General features: G+C 46.3%; 1 protein-coding gene across 1 annotated transcript; it reads left to right on the forward strand.

The window, feature by feature from the left end:
• Positions 1-1641: 1641 nt before the first annotated feature.
• MARCO (macrophage receptor with collagenous structure) lies at positions 1642-13330 on the forward strand. The gene is made up of 15 exons (XM_074828231.1): positions 1642-1760; positions 2826-2927; positions 3292-3522; positions 3946-3981; positions 5224-5268; positions 5634-5741; positions 7022-7129; positions 7249-7293; positions 7858-7956; positions 8052-8105; positions 9136-9180; positions 9329-9436; positions 10679-10720; positions 11060-11236; positions 11544-13330. Exons 1-15 carry the CDS (start codon positions 1646-1648, stop codon positions 11672-11674), a joined length of 1446 nt encoding a protein of 481 aa, XP_074684332.1. The 5' UTR covers positions 1642-1645; the 3' UTR covers positions 11675-13330.
• The last annotated feature ends 5878 nt before the right edge of the window (positions 13331-19208 follow it).

Below are 19208 nucleotides of genomic sequence, written 5' to 3' on the forward strand. Positions count from 1 at the left end.
TTTGAAAACTACAGCTGTCACCTCCTTTCCAATACTTTTGAAGTAAAATGGATTTACCTAGAAATGTTGTTAAAAGCCTCTCTGCTGTAGATCTGCTCTTTGCGTGCACCTGAATCACATCCATCCTTGTAAACATCCACTTGGCAACACAAATGCAGTCATGCCCAGCTCATCACCTGGCCCAGCAAGAGTAGGTGGCTTCAGGCTTGTGCAGAGTGGTCAGCTGAACCACCCAAACCATCAGAAATGGGCTGGATATGACCCCTTACCCCAGTGGGGAGGCAATGCCATGAAGTGAGAGAATGCACAGGCTGTTATTGTGGCTCAGCTGATTGGTGGTAACCTCTCAAGCCACCTTAATTCAAGGGGGTATCTGAGCCCTTCACAACAAAGCAAATTATCGCAGTTCCTACATAGCGTGTAGCAGGATATATGATAATGGAGGATTCTTCTTCCTCCCCACTGGTACCAAATCAGGTCACAGCTGCACAAGCACATGTGAAAGGAGAACACAGAAGTGGATTTAAAAATCCCCACATATTTTTGGTTTAAGCCTCGAAGAGATCTATACGTCAGGTGTAGAACAGAGGGCTTCATTCTGGGCCATCAGAGTGTGGATTTCCAGTTCAGGTCTACCTGAAGATTTATACTGCACTTTCTTCCATGGCCACACAAAGCGTTGAGGACTCAGCAGCCCCACAGTTGAGCACAGACCCTCAGCCCAGCAGAAGACCATGTGATGGGGACTGCCCTGAGCCTTGGAGCGGGCAGCATGTGGCAGCGGCAGCGTGGGTGCGGAGGGCTCTGCCCAGCGCCTACCGACGGCTCTCGCCTGCAGGCTTGGGTGAGTCACTTCGCTTTGCAAAATCACAATCAATCCCAACACAAATGGAGAAGCCAAAATGCCAAATGCCACGGCGAGGTCTGCAGGGGTGAGTTTTATAGGTCATGAGCAAAGAAGTGGTGAGATGGTAGGAATTGTGTCCGTGGATGTGGAAAATGTATCAGGGAGGAAGCAGGGGCTGGAGAGAGCCTTGGCAAGGAGGTTGCAAGTGTCTCTTCTCCATTACATCCCAAACCCATTTATGCTTCAGCATCCCCCATCCCACCATGATTCGCTTGTCTTTACAACTCCTCCTGACTCTTTCCCTCCTTGCACTTTGGTCATGGACCATCACTAAGTTATCATCTTGGTGCAAATTGATGTGTTTTTCACTACCATGCAGTGCTCCACCTCCCCTCCCGTGGGATGGATCTCCAAGTTAACATTGGACCTGGGATCTTCTTGGCTACGTGAGGAGGTTTACTTGTGTTAGGAGTAAAATGTCCACCTCACGCCCAAGCCAGCTAAAATGAAGACGTATTGAATAACTCAGGGTTGAACCTCTTGCAGGATCCTGCCCGAGGTTCCGTGGACACCGTGTCCCCAAGTAATCACACAAGAGCAGCTGAACATCTTAGCTGTGGGATTTTTTGAGGAACTGTTCAAATTACCACATCAGAGTTCTCACAAGTCTATAAAAACTGCGCAGATAGGAAAAGCATATCAGAAAGCATATCTAATCAGAAGGCAGATAGGAAGTCCCTTCAGTTCCTTATTGTTCATAATCTGACAAGACTTTAGGTTAGCCACAAGAAATTTGTCATGAAAATTAAAGACAGATACGGGGGAGATGGAAATTCGAGTAATATGAACACTTATAGTATTTCAGACAAGACTGGGTTTGGCTCAGCTGTTACCACAACCTTTCAGATAAGTGGTAAGGTTTCTTTTTATTAAATGGATTGATATGGATTTTATCTGGTCTATGAGGAAAGCAGCACATAAAAATGGAATATTGTATTTATACTGCATATTAAATGCTTTTTACAGTGATTTTGCTAGTAAATTAACTGCCTTTTAAAAAGAGAAATATGTGAAAATGTCCTTTCTAGCCAAAAGCTTCAGAAAAAAATAGTTCTTTTTCTGTTTTAGAAAATGCCTAATTTCACTAAGTAAAACTTTCATGTCTTAATAGTTAAGATACTGAAATCACCAGATCCAATAAAAAATATAAGTTTATGAATTTTTAGCTGAATATAAATACTTCACTGCTGACTAAACCATTCTATTGTAAAACTAATTAAGTCATTGTACTCTTTTAAAACTTAGACTTTAAACTCCTGATTACATTGCTTTGAAAAAAACTCAATTAAGGGTAACTTACTGAATGTCTGAAGTAGTTATTAATGTTTCTGAAATACTTTTTTCTCCCCAAAGGCCAAAATTCATCAAAGCAGTTTATTTCTTTTACACTTGCTGGTGACGATTTGTTTTAAATGTTATGACTTGTTTTATTTGTTCTGCAGTTCAGTCTGTTATTGATTTTTCATTTGTTTCGATGCATACATGTATCACATACATGTATTGGAATCAAATGTATGTGGCACTCTGGATGGAGAGGGCATGTGCTTTGAACAACCCTCTTTGAATGGCAGCCTGGGACAACTATAAAGCGACGGAAACGGGGAGTTTATTGTTGCAGAAAGGGGACAACTACCACATTCATACTGTTAGAGGCTGGATTAAGTCTTGATGGAAGTGAGCTGGTTAAATTGGCTAAGGAAAAGATGGCCAAGGGAATTGCAGTGCAAAGCCTGGGTGAGAAGAAGGCAGCCTGCCTTGCCTGCAGGACCTGGCAGTATCGCAGAGGGACCTTGCTGCTCCCCGTTGCTGCAAGGCACTGCTAATTTATTGTGGCCAAGCCTGAAATGGCTGGAAGTGAGCAGAGTTCGTAGCAGGAGAGAGGTGAGAGGAAGTCTACCCTACTTCTGTTGATTTTTAGAGCCTCAAAGCCAAAGAAAGCCATCCACGTGCTGTTCTCGGACGGCCCTTGGCATCTACCTGCTGCTGTTGACGGCCGGCCAGGGGCTGCTGGTGTACAAAGGTAATGCTGCAACCTTACTGCGGGCTTGACATCAAAAGACAGCTTTGCTGGGTGCTCTCGGGTGGCACGGGCAAGCAGGGATGAGCACGCAGATAGAAAACCTCCAAGGGAGCACAGATGCTTCTCTGTACACCGCAAGTCAAAGCAGCTGCTTCGGGAAATAATCCCCTCTCTCTGTATATGTGCCTTGCATTTGCAAAGACCCAAAGACCGGGCACATGAAAACCACCTCCCCGGGTCAAACAGTGGTGGTGTTTAACCCCAGGTGTCCTCCACAGGTGCCAAGGAGCTGCTCTGCCAAATAGGCATTTCCCAGCTGGATCAGGCAGGGAATATTCATTGCATGGACCTTTTGTTTCCTCAGTGTTTAAGATGCAGAGAGAGATATTGAAACTTCAGGAACAAAATGCCTCCTATATAGAAGATATTCTGGAAAGCTCCTTTGGTGACAAACTGCTTTTGGAGAGAAAGTCCGCAGAGAAGCACATGGGACATGAAGAAAACTGGAGGAGAAGCTTAGAAGAGGAAATCACCATAATTAAAAGCAGTAATGCAAACCTGATGATGCTGATGAACAACATCACCCTGGTTGCAGGTATGGCTCCATTTCTCCATGCTGGCTGTACAGTGAGAAGAGCTGGTTCCCCTGCACATCTGGAAAAGCTGGGCCAAAATCCTAGTTCAGATGAACAAATAACTAGGGCAAGATTTGGTCTTTCTGTCAGTTAGTGATGCACCAGTGCCCAGGTTTGGACACTGGCTCCAGATTCCCTGGCCAGAGAGCTGGATACACCTAGAGAAGTTGGAGCACAGCCTTGTGCAGCCCTCCCAGATCACACTGCAGCTGCACATTTGGCTCCAGGCTGGTCTCCCCTCACATAACTTGTAGACTCGGACTCTGGGTGCCTTCTGAAAGGGTGGTGTCTTCAGCACAGACCTCAAGCCTATCAACCCCACACTGGTATGTTCCTTAATGAGTTCTGACTACTGAAAAATATCCATTAAATATTTATTTCAGGGCCTCCTGGACGCAAAGGAGATCCTGGTCCACCAGGTAAACGAGCTGTAAGCAACTTTTCCTCTTTTCCTCTTCCTCTTTTTTCCCTAAGAGACCTGAAGTGAGTATTTGAGATTTCAGTCTCTAGACCCAGATTCTACCCAATGTGCAGACAGGCAGTGCCTTGGCCATGAGGAGACCTGCTGCACCTTTTGAATGATCCTCCACAAGCCTCAGTTTGCCCGAGTGCTCCCACAGAGGTCAGTGACCACCACGGAGGAGCATTTTGGCTCTGCCTCCTCACTGCTACCCCACCAGAAAAGCTCAGGGGTGATGGAGAAACTGTACCTGGTCATTACCTGCAATAACCTCCCCAAACCTCCATGTGTGACAAGAGAGGACCAGTGAGGGGGTTTATGTGCCTCCCATGACCAGCGGATAGCTGGGCTTTCTGCCCCAGACATAGCAAGTACTGCTGCCCAGCTCACTCCAGGACAACTCAAGGAGACCTTCCCAATCCCTGCTCTGCAGGCCCCCAGCTGAACACTGTGTGTTACAAACAGTGACAGATTTGGGACCTTACTCACCCTGTCCCTGGGGAAACGACTGAACAGACTCAGGAATGAGCTGGGTGCAAGTGCTCCACTCTAGAACTGTGCACAAGCTGCTGTCCTGGGCATCTGGGGTTTTTGGGTAGAACTACACCCACTGAAGGAGATAAATGTCTCCAGACTCTGAGGATGCAGCAAGTCCTGATTTAATGTTGGCTCCACTTTGAGCCGAGGTTGGACTAGGTGATGTCCAGAGAAACCAGCATTTCTATGATCCTATGATGATGATCTAAGATGCAACCCTTGTTAGATCAGGTCTGTATCTCATCCATCCCTAGTTCTTGGCTACACTGATGAGCTTTTCTGAAGAAAAAAAAATTAACACATTTTTTAAAATCATGTTTTCATATCTTCCTGGCTGCACTTACAACATTGAAACAGCACCTCCCGCCAAGTACCGTTATTATGCATCAGAGCCCAATTGTTCAGTGCATTTTCAGGAAAGATCTTCCCAAAGGTCCCCATGAGCTGGGCTTGGCTGGAGGACAGCTGGCCCTGGCCCAGCCACACACTCAGCCAAGATCCATGGACTTTACTCAAGCGGTTGTGCTGGTTCCTGCCAGCTGAAGATTGGCCTCGTGGTGACCAAAGGCGCATGCACAAAAGATGATTAAAAAATTAATCTCTTCTTAGCCATTACTGCAAATAGATGATGTGTGTCAGCTGATATATGTATTTTACATCTCAGGGATACAGGGACCACCGGGGACAAAGGGAGACCGAGGATTCCAAGGTAAGGCTTTTCTGACACCTGAATTACTTCTGTGGATGAACATAAAGGGAGTTTATGGATGATTTAAGGGCAATCTTGTCCTCAGTCAAGGTGTAAGTCAGTAGGAATGTCATTGGAGTTGAAGGAAATAAGCCTATGTAAAACTAATGTGAACAAAAGCAAAACTTAGCTGGAAAAAGTCTAATTTTAGAAGTCAGTGTGAACCAGTCACAGTGGGCCAGTTCCCCACTGCCATCAGCACCAGTCTCAAGTACATGAAGAGTGGAGTTTGGCTCATACCCACAGCTGAACCGCATGGCCTGATGCTGGCATTCACTAGACAGGACATCCAATGAAACATCAGAAAAGCGGTGTTGTCCTTGCAGGCTTACATGGACTGCAGGGTGTGAAGGGGAGCAAAGGAGATCCTGGTCCTGCTGGCCTAAGTGGTGAACCAGGAGTGAGAGGAGAAAAAGGAGACATAGGGCTTACAGGTAAGACTTCTTCACTATCTCAACATTTTTAAGGTTCTCACATCTATTCCTGTTTAAACTCTTTCTTCTTAAAACACCAGAAGTCTTCATAGATCAGATATTTCATAAAAATCCAGGCAGCCCCGAGCATGGCTTGCTGGTCAATGAGAGAGCTGGATGAACAGGACACTTGTCCTGATATGAAGGGATTTCATTTCATGTCATGCTCCAGCATGGGGTGGGGGAAGAGGACATGCACAATATTGACTCTGAACCATGGAAGTCTCTTTACAGAGTGACCTTTGTCTAATGAAAGCCACAGGTATTCAATTACCAGCCCATCCCACATTAAAGCAGCAATGTTTGCAGTAGCATTTTCATGGTATAAAATAATACAATATAATTTATATGCACAAGCATGTGGATGTTAGTCCTCACTTTAGTAAAACCTACTGAGAACTTTGTATTTTATATAAGCCTGACTTTTATACACCTTAAGTAGAAGAGTTATACACCGTGTTTCTCCCATGTAGCATGCATTAGTGGGCATCTCCTGGATAGCTGTGGTCTCACATGGGCTGCACCCAGAGAGGAGAGCAAATTAGCAAAAGAAAGCAGATGTGTGCGGTGCAGACCGGGGAGGACAGTCGGACAGGTTGATTAGAGCTTCCTCAGATCTTCCATCAGATCTCACATGCTCCAGTGCGCTCATTAGCACAAGTTGCTTCAGAAGAGAAAAGTGAAAGTAGGATAAATAGCAAAAGATGAGCACTTTGGGATAATTCTGGAGCAGAAAGATGAAGGAGATGTCAGTCTTCAAATGAGGTACTTTCAAGTAATTGAGCTCTTCTGGAGCATGCTGATCATTTGTTCAGAGAAGAGATGGCTAAGGGCAGATTTGGCAATGCTCTGGAAGCACAAGAGTGGAATATACTGTTCTCCACTTCCACTGGTAGGAGAAGGGAAGGGTTCAGACTGCAATAAGGGATATTTAACTAGAGGCAAAAACACTCTGGTGGTAGGGATAGTTTAGGGAATAGACTGGGGAGGTGTCATAGCACCACTGCAAACCTTTAACAGCAGGTCAGACAAACATCGGGCCAGACAGTCTGCCAGAGACAGAGGTGGCTCAGATTTTTGAGATGCCATCCAGCTCTGTCCTCCTACAAGTTTATAAAATAGTAAATGCAGGTGTAAGGCCAAATTCTGCTACTGGTGCAGCTAGACAGAGGTGCTCCACTAGCTGCAGAGACAATTAATGTTTTTTTGAATTTATACATGTGTGCTGTGCTGTTTGATAGGTCTCCAAGGACAGAAAGGTGAACCGGGCAGGAAGGGAGACCCTGGGCCCCGTGGACCCATGGGTCCTCAGGGACAGCAGGGAGTCCCAGGACTGCCAGGTTTAAATGGTAAGTGCAGAGGACACAGCACAACCCACCATCAGCACACGTGTGCCATGGTGGAGGGCTGCCCTAGCTGAAGCATTTGGCTAAGCCTCGTTAGCACTGATGCTAGGATGTTGTTACAGGTAACAAGGGGGAGCCTGGACATCCTGGGCAGAAAGGAGAAGCAGGTAAGTTGTACAGAATGTGCAGTTTCTTCTAGAGATATGAGACCGATTTCTTTTAGATGGTGATTCATGACAAGGAAAACTGCAGCCAGGTTAGATATCAACATGGGTAAGAGAAGATGATGACCAGATGAAGAAACCATGCCAACATTGTGCAAACACATCCCACAGCCTCGGCTGTCTCATCTGGACCCCACTCACTGTGCAGGAGAATGAGTGAGCAAGAAGGGTCCTGTACTGTGGAGACCCACGTCCTCCTTCCTGACATGTGTGCACACACAAGGGCAGAAATTGGCTGCTTTTAGGAAAGCGCTTGTGCGTCTCAAGGCTGGCAGTCTGCAAGGACCTGGATCCATATGGCCATTCACTCCAGACCATCACTCACCGAGCTGCTAAGATTAGCACTGCCAGGGGAGGGGTGCAATTCAGAGAAACCCAGCTCTTGTTTTGCCTTCATAGGGTCAACTCAATCTGCATAGTACAGGGGCTGGTGCTTGAGTTATCTTTATTTTTTCCCTCCATATGTTGTGTTGCATTTCACATGTGCTGCTTTTGTTCAACCTCAAGGCGTAATCGGACAACCTGGACTTGTGGGAATTCCTGGCGCTGAAGGCAGACCTGGTCAGAAAGGGGAGAAGGGAGACCGTGGGCCCAGTGGTAGTCCAGGTACAACACTACTCAAACCTATAACTCACTGACTTCCTACTCTGCCCTTGCTCTGTGTGATGGCTTCACCCTTACTGATTTGGTTTTAATTTTAGGAATACCAGGCATTGCAGGACTCAGAGGTGAAAAGGGAGACATGGGAATAACAGGTAAAGGAGAATAAACCAGGTTTGGGGTCAACGACATGCATAGTGCAGACACTGGAAAGGGATCTGCAACAGCAAGGAAATCTGTTGAGTCCTGTTCTTGGTGGCCCAACACATCCCAGGATGCCATGGTGGGCCTGGGCCTCTGCTATACTGCAGGGGGGTAGTCACTCAGTGGAGGGGTGGTTTCAACCATCTGAAACATACATGAGGAGGTGATGCCTGCATTTTTATATAAATAGAAAACACAGAAACAAGGTAGAAGTTTAAGATGAGCCAAGCAACCTCCTCACCCTGGAGCTAAAGACAAATTTTACTGGCTGTAAATCTGATGGGAAGGGTATTCGCTAGCAAGAATCTGTCTTGGCCTCCTCTGTAGCATTGCAGGAACAGGTATCTTCAGACGCCAACTTAGAGCACATAACCTAGGCCTTTTCTTTGATCTTCCCTCTGAAAAAGTCTACCTCTCTGTCCCAGGCATCCAAACGATAAGCGATATTCTTCAGTACAAGCCTATTTTGGTGTATTTCTCTGGAATCAACCTTTTCAGCACTGAATTCATATAGTGCACACAGCCTCCTATCTCCAACAGGAGGTAACAAAGGTCCAAGTGCTGCACATTTCTGCATTCATTGATAACTGGATGGTAGGGATGAGAGTTACCTGGCCCAATATTATGTGCTTGCACATGTCTGATGCACCTAAATTTACATGTCTAGGCTCTCTATATGGTCAGTGAAGACCCACCTGGAGGGAGGGCCTCTATCCCATCAGTGGAGTTCAGGATATGAAATAAATGACCAGAAGTTGATCTGCTTCAGGAGAAGACGATTCTCCACTCCCTGTATTTTCTTTATTGTCTCTACTGAGTATAATGGGAAATAAAACACCCACTTCAGAAATAGATGACTATAGTGTAGACAGCTAAACCAGACGAGTTGAAATCCATTATAAATATTAGTTTACATAAGCTTTTATAAATGTATAAAGCTCTGTCTTATAAATTTTTATTTGTTTGTTTTGATGATCTTAGGTCTTCCAGGGCAAAAGGGAACAAAGGGAGACCTTGGCATGCCAGGTAAATCCTTGTTTGACAGCATGACTTATTCTGATGATGCAAAGCATTTTAAATGCCACGTTCCACTTCTCTGCATCAATGTGAAATGCTCATCACATTCTTTCCTTGGGAAGAGATAAACGCAATGACTTTCTTGTTTTCCACCCAGGCATCCCAGGCCTAACTGGTCAAAAAGGAAGCAAGGGTGATTATGGCATTCAAGGTCCAAAAGGAGTACCAGGAGTAAAAGGAGCCAAGGGAGACCGTGGATTATCTGGTAAGGCTTTTTACCGCGAGGTCTGTGGAGCTGATGGTGCATTTGGGTTTGGGACTGTACATCACAGACTGGCACAAGCTGCCCTGGGGCATGTTTACAGAGCTTGTTCAGAGGAACCAACAGACAGATCAGTCTTCCCAGAAGATGAATGTTCAGAGTGACACATTTACACCTTGGGAGGTGTGCTAAAGGACATGCAAGTAAACAGATGCATTAGATTTTCTCAAATCCTGATCTCACAGAAAACTGCAACAATCCATGTTCCTCTGATTTGTAGAGACAACTTGCAGCATGCCACACCACTGGAAAAACTCCCACATAAATGTGGTGGTCAGGAACAGAGAATCAGAAATACTAGAGCTGTTTAACTACACCTCATTAATTGCAGGACACAAAAATACTCCCCACCCTTACCCCCCTCCCTTCCAATCATAGAATGCTTCTAAAAACCCTAAGACCTGTAGTAAAAAAAAAAAAACAAAAATAGTTATGGCAGGCCATGGGAAGCAGCCAGTGCTCCAGATGCTTTTTCTCTTAATTGTTCACACAGAACATTATGAGAGTCCTCAGAAAGGAAATAAATTAGAGCCTATATTGCAATCCTCCATGCACTCGTCTTCTGGAGCTTTGTCTCTGAAGAAGGGGAAAAGTGTAACTGGGGTCACCCCAGGTTAGGAAATGCCCTCTGGGTGGGTCTCATTTCCCAGTCCCCAGAAGGAGACAGCAATGTGTGCTTTGTGGAAGTAGCTTTTGGAGGAAGAGCTCATTGGGTTTTTTCAAACACCCCTGCTCTTGAGACCAGGATGCTACACAGAAATGTGGAGAATTTTTGGGAGTGGCTTTCTGCTGTTCTGCAGCAGCACCTGGAGAGCAAGCCCCATGATGTAGATCTTCTTGTAAGTACTTTGGAAGACACCATGCCTGCTTCTGGAGAGCCCAAAGGCTATCAGAGATGTTATTTTACTGGTAGTAGTGGGAATAAGATATGTTTCCCACAAGTGGGTGGATGGGATTTTGCAAGAGGCCTTTTTCTTGGGTCACACGTTAGGAAGACTTTGCTGTATGTTATCCTACTTTTCTTGCCATATTTCTTTTACATATCCTTAGCCACCTCAGGGGGTCCCTTCCACAAGAGGACAGAGCCCTCATATCTCTGACACACCCAATTATTCAGAAAAAGTTAATAACTGGATTTTCCCCCAAACAGCTGTAAAATATTTGCTTTTTTTTTATTTGGAATAGGTTCCCCAGGAATGAAAGGGAGCAAAGGTGAAAAGGGAGAAGGTATGGGACTTTTATTTCATCTTCTCTCACTTGCTTTGTGGCACTGAAGCTATCTGAGATCAGGACCAACATCCCCCCCTGGGCACACTGGTTAACCCACAGCATGGCTACCACAACTGAAGGGTCCATGCTCTGAGCTGCAGCCTGGTGTCTCTAGACCCAGGAGAGGGCATTGAATTGTTCGGATTTGAGCTACCAGTAACTTCTGGTCCCATCCTGGCTACAGCTGTGGAGATAGGAACATTTGTCTGGTTTGGATGGTCACTGCTTCTATCTTTCAGTGTGCTTTTTTCCTCATGCCTGTATGTAGAGTTATTTTCTTCTCCTCTGAACTGTCAGGCAACTTCAATCATCTTGTACGAATCGCGGGAGGGGGCAGGAGGGGCCGTGTGGAAGTCTTCCATCAAGGGTCCTGGGGAACAATATGTGATGATGAATGGGACATCCAAGATGCCACCGTGGTCTGCCGAATGCTGGGATACAACCATGCGGTCTCCACCTTCACAGCCACACCAGGTGAGTCCACAATAGCCTTCCACCTCCCCAGGCCTGGCATGGGAGGTTACACACACCCAGAAAGCACCACAGCAAGGTCCTCTACACAAGCAGCAGGAGAGAAAAGAGGATCTCAAAGTGCCAGCTCATTTCCCTTGGGATGAGGGAGCAGCATGTCAAGTTCTGCTTGAACCATGCCCAAAGGCTTGATTTCCAACCCAATGCACATCTGCTATCCATAGAGGTAGCTTAGGAAAAAAATGCATTTTCCTCTTTCTTTTGTCCAACAGTTTTTTCTTTGTTTGTTTGTTTAATTCATCTTCCAAAGGCACTGGACAAATTTGGCTTGATGACGTAAAATGCAGAGGGAATGAACATTCAATTTTTGAGTGTCCAAAGCGCAACTGGGGAATGAACGACTGTTTCCACAGCGAGGACGCTGGGGTGGAGTGCAGTTGATGGGACACCGAGGCTGCCCTGGGAGCCACTGCTTGCCTCTGCTCTCTATGGAGCTCTTCTTCATAACGCGAACCCACTTTCGTCAGGCTGTGCTTATAGTCTCTTTACCACGTCACAAAAATATTGACAGAGAAAGTTGAATTTTCAATAAATTGATAACGGTTGCAAGACCCACAGGTAACCAAAACATCTCAGTTGTCACAAAACAGCCGGAGCTGAGGCATATTAGCCAGTTCACAGCTTTTTCAGTTACCTGACATCAGCTCATCTCCAGTAGCTCACACGTGTGTGACCCTCTAAGTCCACAGGGGAGGAGAGATGGTCCCCTTTAGCTTAGTGCAGTAAGAGAGAACAGGATCAGTGTGCAGAAATGGGCAGTTACTGTGATTGAGCTGGCTAGTCCTTCTTCATCACAGTACAGGTGGGAATCTGAGCCTAAAACCCCCAGTGAAGTGCATACACCCAAGACAGAGGATGCTCAGAAATCATCATGTGATCTCTCTGGCATGCAAATACAAATGTTCTCCAAAAATGATGCAGATCACAGGTTAAAGTGCTAAAATAAGTGCCTGGGATCTAGGTGCTGTACTATCATGATTTAGCAGAGACCTTGTTTTTGACCTTGGCCAAGTCTTCTCTGTCAGTGTTTCCTAACCTGTCCCTGGGAGCAATACACCTTAACTTATCTGGTGTATAAAACTAAGTGTTCCATACCTTCAGAAATTAGATGCTTCAATAAAGCAAAGGAATGACAAATAAAAGTAATAATGGGAAAGTATCAGCTAATTAAACTTCCAGAGTAAAAATAAGGACTTCAAACCAAAGGCTTTTACCTTAACTGAAAGTCTTACATGTGTCTGAGATAACAGCTGAAAGGCTTCTCTTTCTTAAGGCCTAAGTCTTTCCCTTTTCCACCAGCACAGGGATTCAGCAGGCGACAAGCAGTCTGTGTACATGTAGCTGGGCAGATCACAACAACCTGCTTGCAGACATTTGATTTAAAATGTCAGAAAACATGTAATTGACCCCACATCTCTGCCTTAATGTCAGTCATAATTGCATTTGTCTGCATAGCTTTGAAACTTGTTTTTAGTGCTTAGAAATCCAGATATATGTGGAAAAAACAAGGACTGCTGGTAAGAGCAGGAGGTGACAGGGCATTCAGGGCCAATGTGAGTGAGAAGACCCAGCAGTGTGCAGTCTGCAACAATGCTCGTCACCATTTTGAACCAGAGGAAATGTTTGTTACGGGGTCTCAGGCCTCAGGAAAGAAGTCTGGAAAATCCAAAGAGTTTTCCGCTACCCACTCTGATGCCTTTGACAGCAGAAAAATGAAGAGAGACACTTATCAGTCTTGGCTCTGGTTTAGAGGAGGCAAGGAGCACCTGCCACAAACCAGTGGTGAAACCTGATGAATAACAACTATTTCAGAGCTGGTGGAAGCGGACAGTGGCTCATCTGCACGAGAAGAGACAAAGCTTTCTGTTCTTGTAGGGAGCCCCACCAGCACTAACAGCATGCTGAGTGCCGGCGCTTGGGCTTACACGGCTTTCCCCAAGGCTCCCACAGACAGTGCTGAGCCTGCACGGGTTTCCTTTGTCTTTGTTTGTTTGTGTGGCAACATGTAAATAAAGCATTTCCACTGTTAGGAAACAAGCTGTATTCTTGCCTTGATACATCAGCATGTGGTATGTACACTGCCTTTTTCTCACTTTCCTTGCTAATGGAGCATGTTCCTCACCATTTTTCAGGCTAAATGCTGACACTTGTGATTTTTTCATCAGGCAAAACTGCCACTGAAGGGAAAGTCACAAAAGCGGTAATCCTTTGGCTGTACTTAAATTCCCATAAATCTCCTTTTTGGAGAATGGGCATCCAGAAATTAGCAGTTGTGTCAGGATTAAGGTCAAGACACCAGGGGTTAGATCTGCATGCCCAGGGCAAAAGACACTATAGCCCAGCTCATCTGCTCCTAAGTGCAGCAGGAACAGGTTGAACCCAAGCTACTGTTCAACACTGTGGCCAGAAACCAGAGCATAATGTACTTATCCTACTCCCCTGCCACTTCTTCACCCTGTAGTGCAGATGTAAAAATCTGCAAAATCTGGAGTCAGAGGGATTTCATATCCGTCCAGGAGAGACCATGACAACACTGAAGAGTTCAATGCCAAGTACACAAAATAGCATTTATCTTGCAGGGACTAAAGGAGGAAGGGGAAGCGCTCGCAGTGGCTCAGGCAGGCACGCAGCCAGAGTGATGGCTACAGGGGCTGGGAAAGCCACTGCTAAAGGGGAATGGGCCAAAACATGCAGCTGCCTGGCAGCACTGGCATAACCCCCCCCATTCAGCGGGGATGCAGGAACCAGTAGAGAAGTGCTTACACCAGTATAGTTCATTCTCGTCTGGGAAGGGAAACAGGGGGCTCAGGACCAGGACCTGTGTTAATATTACCATGCTGGCAAAACCAGAGCTTGGCAGGAAAACAAACGTTGCCTTCATAAAACCACTCCCCATGCCTGGTCCGGAGAGGGAAGCCCAGCCAGCTGCGGGCACAAAGCTCACACAAGAATTAGAAACACAACCATTTCTGCATGGTAAAGCAGAGCATGTCTGAGCTGCGAGAGAAGAACCGAGCCCAGTGCAGGGTGTGCCACATGCAAGAAATAGCACCCACTGGAGGGGATCACTGTGGCTGGGTCACAGTGCCCGTGGTTTCACACTCCCTGACTGTGTCAGTCCTGACGGATCCTCTTGGAGAAGCGCTGCCCAGCTGTGAATAAACAGCAGAGGATGCTAGGTGGTGGCAGCACAATTTACGTCTGATCCTCTTCTGTTCAAACCTGGGTGAAACTAGAAAGAAGTCACTAATGTAATTAGTGACAAAAGCAGGAAGAAATTCTTCCCAGTTCCCATAAAGGTAAGTAAGCTGAAGGAGTTGTGGGGGCTTGCTTCCTGCGCGAGCCAGGAGTCCAGGTGGCAGAAATGAAATTTTGAAGTTCCGCTTTAGCAGATTCAGAAGTTCATACTAAATTCCACACTTTTAACTCAAATGACAGATATCTGTGGCACCTCCTCACGTGGTACAAATTGTCACACTCACTGCTATGTTGTGATTTGTCAGAGGGAAGAAAAGCGCTTATTTAATTCCAAAAAGCAAAAAAAAGAAAAACCCACTTTGATTTCTTGCAGAATCACTGAAAAAAAACCTAGCACGGGGACAGCCAGGCCTGAATTATCGTGATGTCCATTCTTGTGTCAGATAAACGTTTCCCAGCAGGACAACGGCTGGACATACGGCTACCGGGGGTGCCACCGGCGCGACGGGACCTGCGGGATGAGCCCCGGGTATCACCCCCGTAACCCAGCGGCGCTGAACGACCGGGACACGCCACAGCCACCTCCACGCACAACGCGTATTTATTAAAAATGCTCCTTCCCGACACTAAGGGGAGCTCAAGGGCCACCACCCGCTCCGCCGCCGCCGCGTCGGGAGCCCCGCGGCGCCAAACGGCCCGCTCGGCTCGGCTCGGCTCGGCTCGGCTCGGCTCGGCTCGGCTCGGCTCGGCTCGGCTCGGCACGGCACGGCACGGCCTGGATCGGCTCGGCTCGGCCCGGCCCGGCTGCCGCTTTCTCCCAGGGAGAACCGTGACTCCAGCGCATCCCGGGAGCGGGAGGGCAGCGACGGCCGGAGGGTGCCAGTGATGCAGCCGGAGGGTTCCCGTGAGTTCCCTGTGTCACTGGGAAGGACAAAAACGTGTTTTTTTCTGTTCAAGGGACTGACGAGACCCGAAACCCGAGAGCAGGGCGCTCAGTCTGAGGGGATGAGGCAGACTCTGGTGGTTTGTAGGTCTTCGGTAACTCCAGCTGTGGTCATCCAGTCCCCCCAGAAAGGGATTTTGAAAAATAAGAGTGGAAAATACCATTGTGCTTCAGCCTCTTGTGCCTGCTGGTTTATGTGAGACTGCCAAGCATTTGGGACAGTTTTACAGGTTTTCCTCTCTGCTAGGAACTAGGAACACTCTTTTTAAGGCAAACCCCCAGATTTCTCCCCCTGGGAGGGACAGAGGAGGGACAGCTGCACAGCTCACCCCCAGCCTGGCCGCTGGGCAGGCAGGACCCAAGTCACAACCGTGGCACTTGGAGCCTGAAACCCAGCCCCGGGGCCTCCGGGCAGCAGGTTTGGAGGACACTCGTGCCCCACGCGTCCACCTCTCCGGTGCAAGGGAAGGTCCATCGGGGCAGGAAGAGTGCTACAACTCACCGCAGGGTACTCAGTGAGCCACAAAAAAGCCTCTTGCGTCTACAAAGGTGGGTAGCCCTGAGATGTAGAGGCTGGCTCGCATGACCATGTCACCTCTCTCGCCAAATACCCAGCTTGGTCCTATTCAGTCCCAGCTTTTAAGTCTCCCAACTAACTGTCCTACACTGCCCTAAAATAGCTATCTATAATAGCTGATGAGGAATCATACAGCTTTGCTTATCATTCACTCCCAGCACCAATTAAAAAGATTTAGTTAAGCAAAATGCAATTACGCTGTCATGGATAAAAGGGATACAATTAATTAAAAAGGAATACTTTCCCTTAGGAATGCTGTTATTTCCAGATGCTCCCATCCCTGTCCCTGACCACTCCTCGTGATCTGAAGAGATTTGGGGTGGGGAGAACTGGGGTTTTGGGTAGTTCATCTCCCCGTCTCACTGACTCACATGTATTTCTGAGGTGAGCTAGCAAGACCCTTGAGGACACAGATCTCGGGAGCCCTAAAATATCATTTCTAAAATATCTGACACTGTTCTTCCTGCTTTTCCAAGAAGATGAACATTCTATAGAGGCTGTCTGGCACCAAGCTGGGACTTCACTCCTTTGTGGAGAAAATTGGGCTTTTTGTCAGCTGTGAAGGAATGGGGAGCAGCCAGAGACTATGGGATGCGTGCCGTGGATGGAAGGATGTACCAAAATCCGCAGGGAAGCAGCTGAAGTGAAGTTTCCCATCTCGTATCCCTTGGGAAGGGAGGAGACATGTGCCACCCCTCCCAGTTTGCTGCACAGGCAGGCACCCAGGCTGCTGGTTTCCCAGCCCTGTGGTGCAGAGATGCTTGGCCCCAGCCAACACCTCTTCCATGGACAGTCGGATCCAGAAAGCTCAGCTCTGCAGCAAGGTGCAGGTTTCCCAGCGTGGGAGCTTTAGATTGTGGAGGATCCTGCTGAGAATGCGTGTTAATAAATAAAAAGTATTTATCTAATCATTGCCATGTATCGATATTGGCATTACTGTCAAACCACAGAAAAATGACACAGAGGAGGAGGCTGCAGGTTGCCAGAGGAGTTTGATGAGAGGCTGAATGTAATTTTCATATCCTCAACAGAAGTCACATGCAATACAAAGTACCACCCAGGCACACAGGGCTGCTGAAGAGCAAAATGTTTACTAACTAAAAGCCAGTTCTCCAGGTTTCCAAAGCCTGAAGTTTATGCTGAATGCATCCATAACGCATCTTCCCTTAGCAAAATTATGATGATTCCAGTTGCAAATGTAACAAAGGCAATTTCATTTGGCTCACAGCTAAGGAGTTTTTCTGTCTGAGGGTTGTTGTTCTTTGAAGTACATTAAAGCCATCACAGTAAATGAGAACTGAAATAAAGGAATGACTTCTCTGCTCATACTACATACAGGTGAAAATTTTAATATGCATGCTGGCCATATCTAAAGATTGAACTCATCACTTAATATATGGGTCACTAATTGTATTTTCATCCCTCTGTTCCGAAGTTTTCTGTTCTTCACAGAGTGAGATCACGTCACCATAAATCTGCCAACACATTTCTTAGCTTTTTGTGCTAAACATCAAGGTGGAAGACAGCATCTGGCCTCAAAACCCCCAGATATTTTTTCCTGTTTCACTTGGTGTCAGAACTGGTCATGCTTTGCCTGGTTAACTCTCTTCCCACTGGCATGGTCCAGTAAAGGCCCAACCAACCATCCAGGGCAGCACACAAGCCTGAGCTACAAGTGTTTCTGATCTGGGCAAAAGGGCCAGTTTGGCTCTCACTGGCACCAGTATGAAGCTGGAGCATGCATCAATGCAGGCAGCTGCTCTGCCATGACACAGAGCTGAGTTTAACCCAAAGTATTTAAACAGTTAGTGGTAGCTCCAAATGATTATCCATTTATTTCAGTATTTGTCTTTTTCAAATGTGACCTAAAATCTATAAGTAATTAGTTATTGTACTGGCTACAGTATTGCAAAACGCTTCCCTTCATTTTTTATTCAGACTCTGAGCTATAACTCCAAAATCATTCTAGTCACACCAGCCTTCAAAGGTCTAAATGGGGAGGAAGGGGGGCTAACGCCTTAATATCTTTGAGATTTGCAAGAATATTTGAGGATTTTCTGGGGATTCAGTGCAAGATGAAAAAAAGAGTTTTGCAGGCAAATAGAGGAACTTGTTCCTCCAGTTCAAAAGGAAAGACACATCGAAATGGAGAAAGATTTAAATGTTAGAGTGCTAAATAAACATTGCTATTCAACAGCAGTCTCTGTCTTTTGAGTCCTAGGTTAAAACTACTTCAGAGGGACTATAAAAGCTCGTTACTCTTCTTTGTTGAAGCTAAATGAATTTTAACAGTACAAGTTCCAGAGTGAAGAAGAACTGCCACCTAAAACTCCTCCCAAGTGATCTAGGTGCCACAGCATGGGAAAGCAGGAGAGGACTTCAGGATTTGTTAAAGTATGCCATGTGAATAAGAAAGTAGTACACAAATTGCATTTATTCTGGGTTCGCTTTGTGTTTTGTGTAAATTTTAACAAACAAGTGGTGTTGTGAAGGTGGTGGTTCCATGCCATCAGGGTATCAGCAGCACCATGGAGCATGGCTCTGCAATGACCTTGTATCTTGCTGCCTTAGGAAATCCTGCTGGAGTCAATGGATTCAGAGGGCTTTCAGGCTCGGGCCATAAATCACTCAAGATATGAATTACTGCCTTATTAGAGCAGCTTCATAACTGTAATTCCAGATAAATGCACAATTAGTCTGATCTCTTCTGATAACATGCCAACAGGAAAAAAAAAGAAAAAGTCATCTCCTACTAAGCTGACTAGCTATTCAAAGGAACTGCAGCAAATTTTCACAGATGTTAAGGCCAGCGGGACCATTATAATAATCCTGTCTGACCTTCTGCATGGTGCAGGGCAGAAGAACTCACCCCAGAGTTTCTGCATCATTCTGAAACTACGGTTTGTTTTATAGGAAGGTACCTCATCTTGATGTGAAGTTTTCTGAAAGCAAAGAAAGCGCCACGTTCCTGAAAAACCACCGGGTTCTTGCCACATTAGTTATCCTGCTAGCTCTCTCCCAGTAACTCCACTCTTAATCTGTGCTGGGACACCAGGAGCCAGCTGAGGTCCTTGAGCCACTGAGTGCTGTTGCCTTAAATTTGTTCAGACCAGGTTGAGGACAGAAAATAAGTTTTCTTTAACATAGTAAACTCCATCTGGCAGGGACAAACCCACAACCAGGTTTTGGAAGAGCTA

This window comes from Strix aluco, chromosome 6 (genome assembly GCF_031877795.1).
Source record: "Strix aluco isolate bStrAlu1 chromosome 6, bStrAlu1.hap1, whole genome shotgun sequence".
Classification (NCBI taxonomy): Eukaryota; Metazoa; Chordata; class Aves; order Strigiformes; family Strigidae; genus Strix; species Strix aluco.

Coding starts and splice junctions, on each gene's coding strand:
- MARCO (XM_074828231.1), top strand. CDS start 1,646: ATGAAAATTAAAGACAGATACGGGGGAGATGGAAATTCGAGTAATATG. Junction 9,181..9,328: donor GGGAGACCTTGGCATGCCAG/GTAAATCCTTGT, acceptor TTTTCCACCCAG/GCATCCCAGGCCTAACTGGT. Junction 10,721..11,059: donor CAAAGGTGAAAAGGGAGAAG/GTATGGGACTTT, acceptor CTGAACTGTCAG/GCAACTTCAATCATCTTGTA.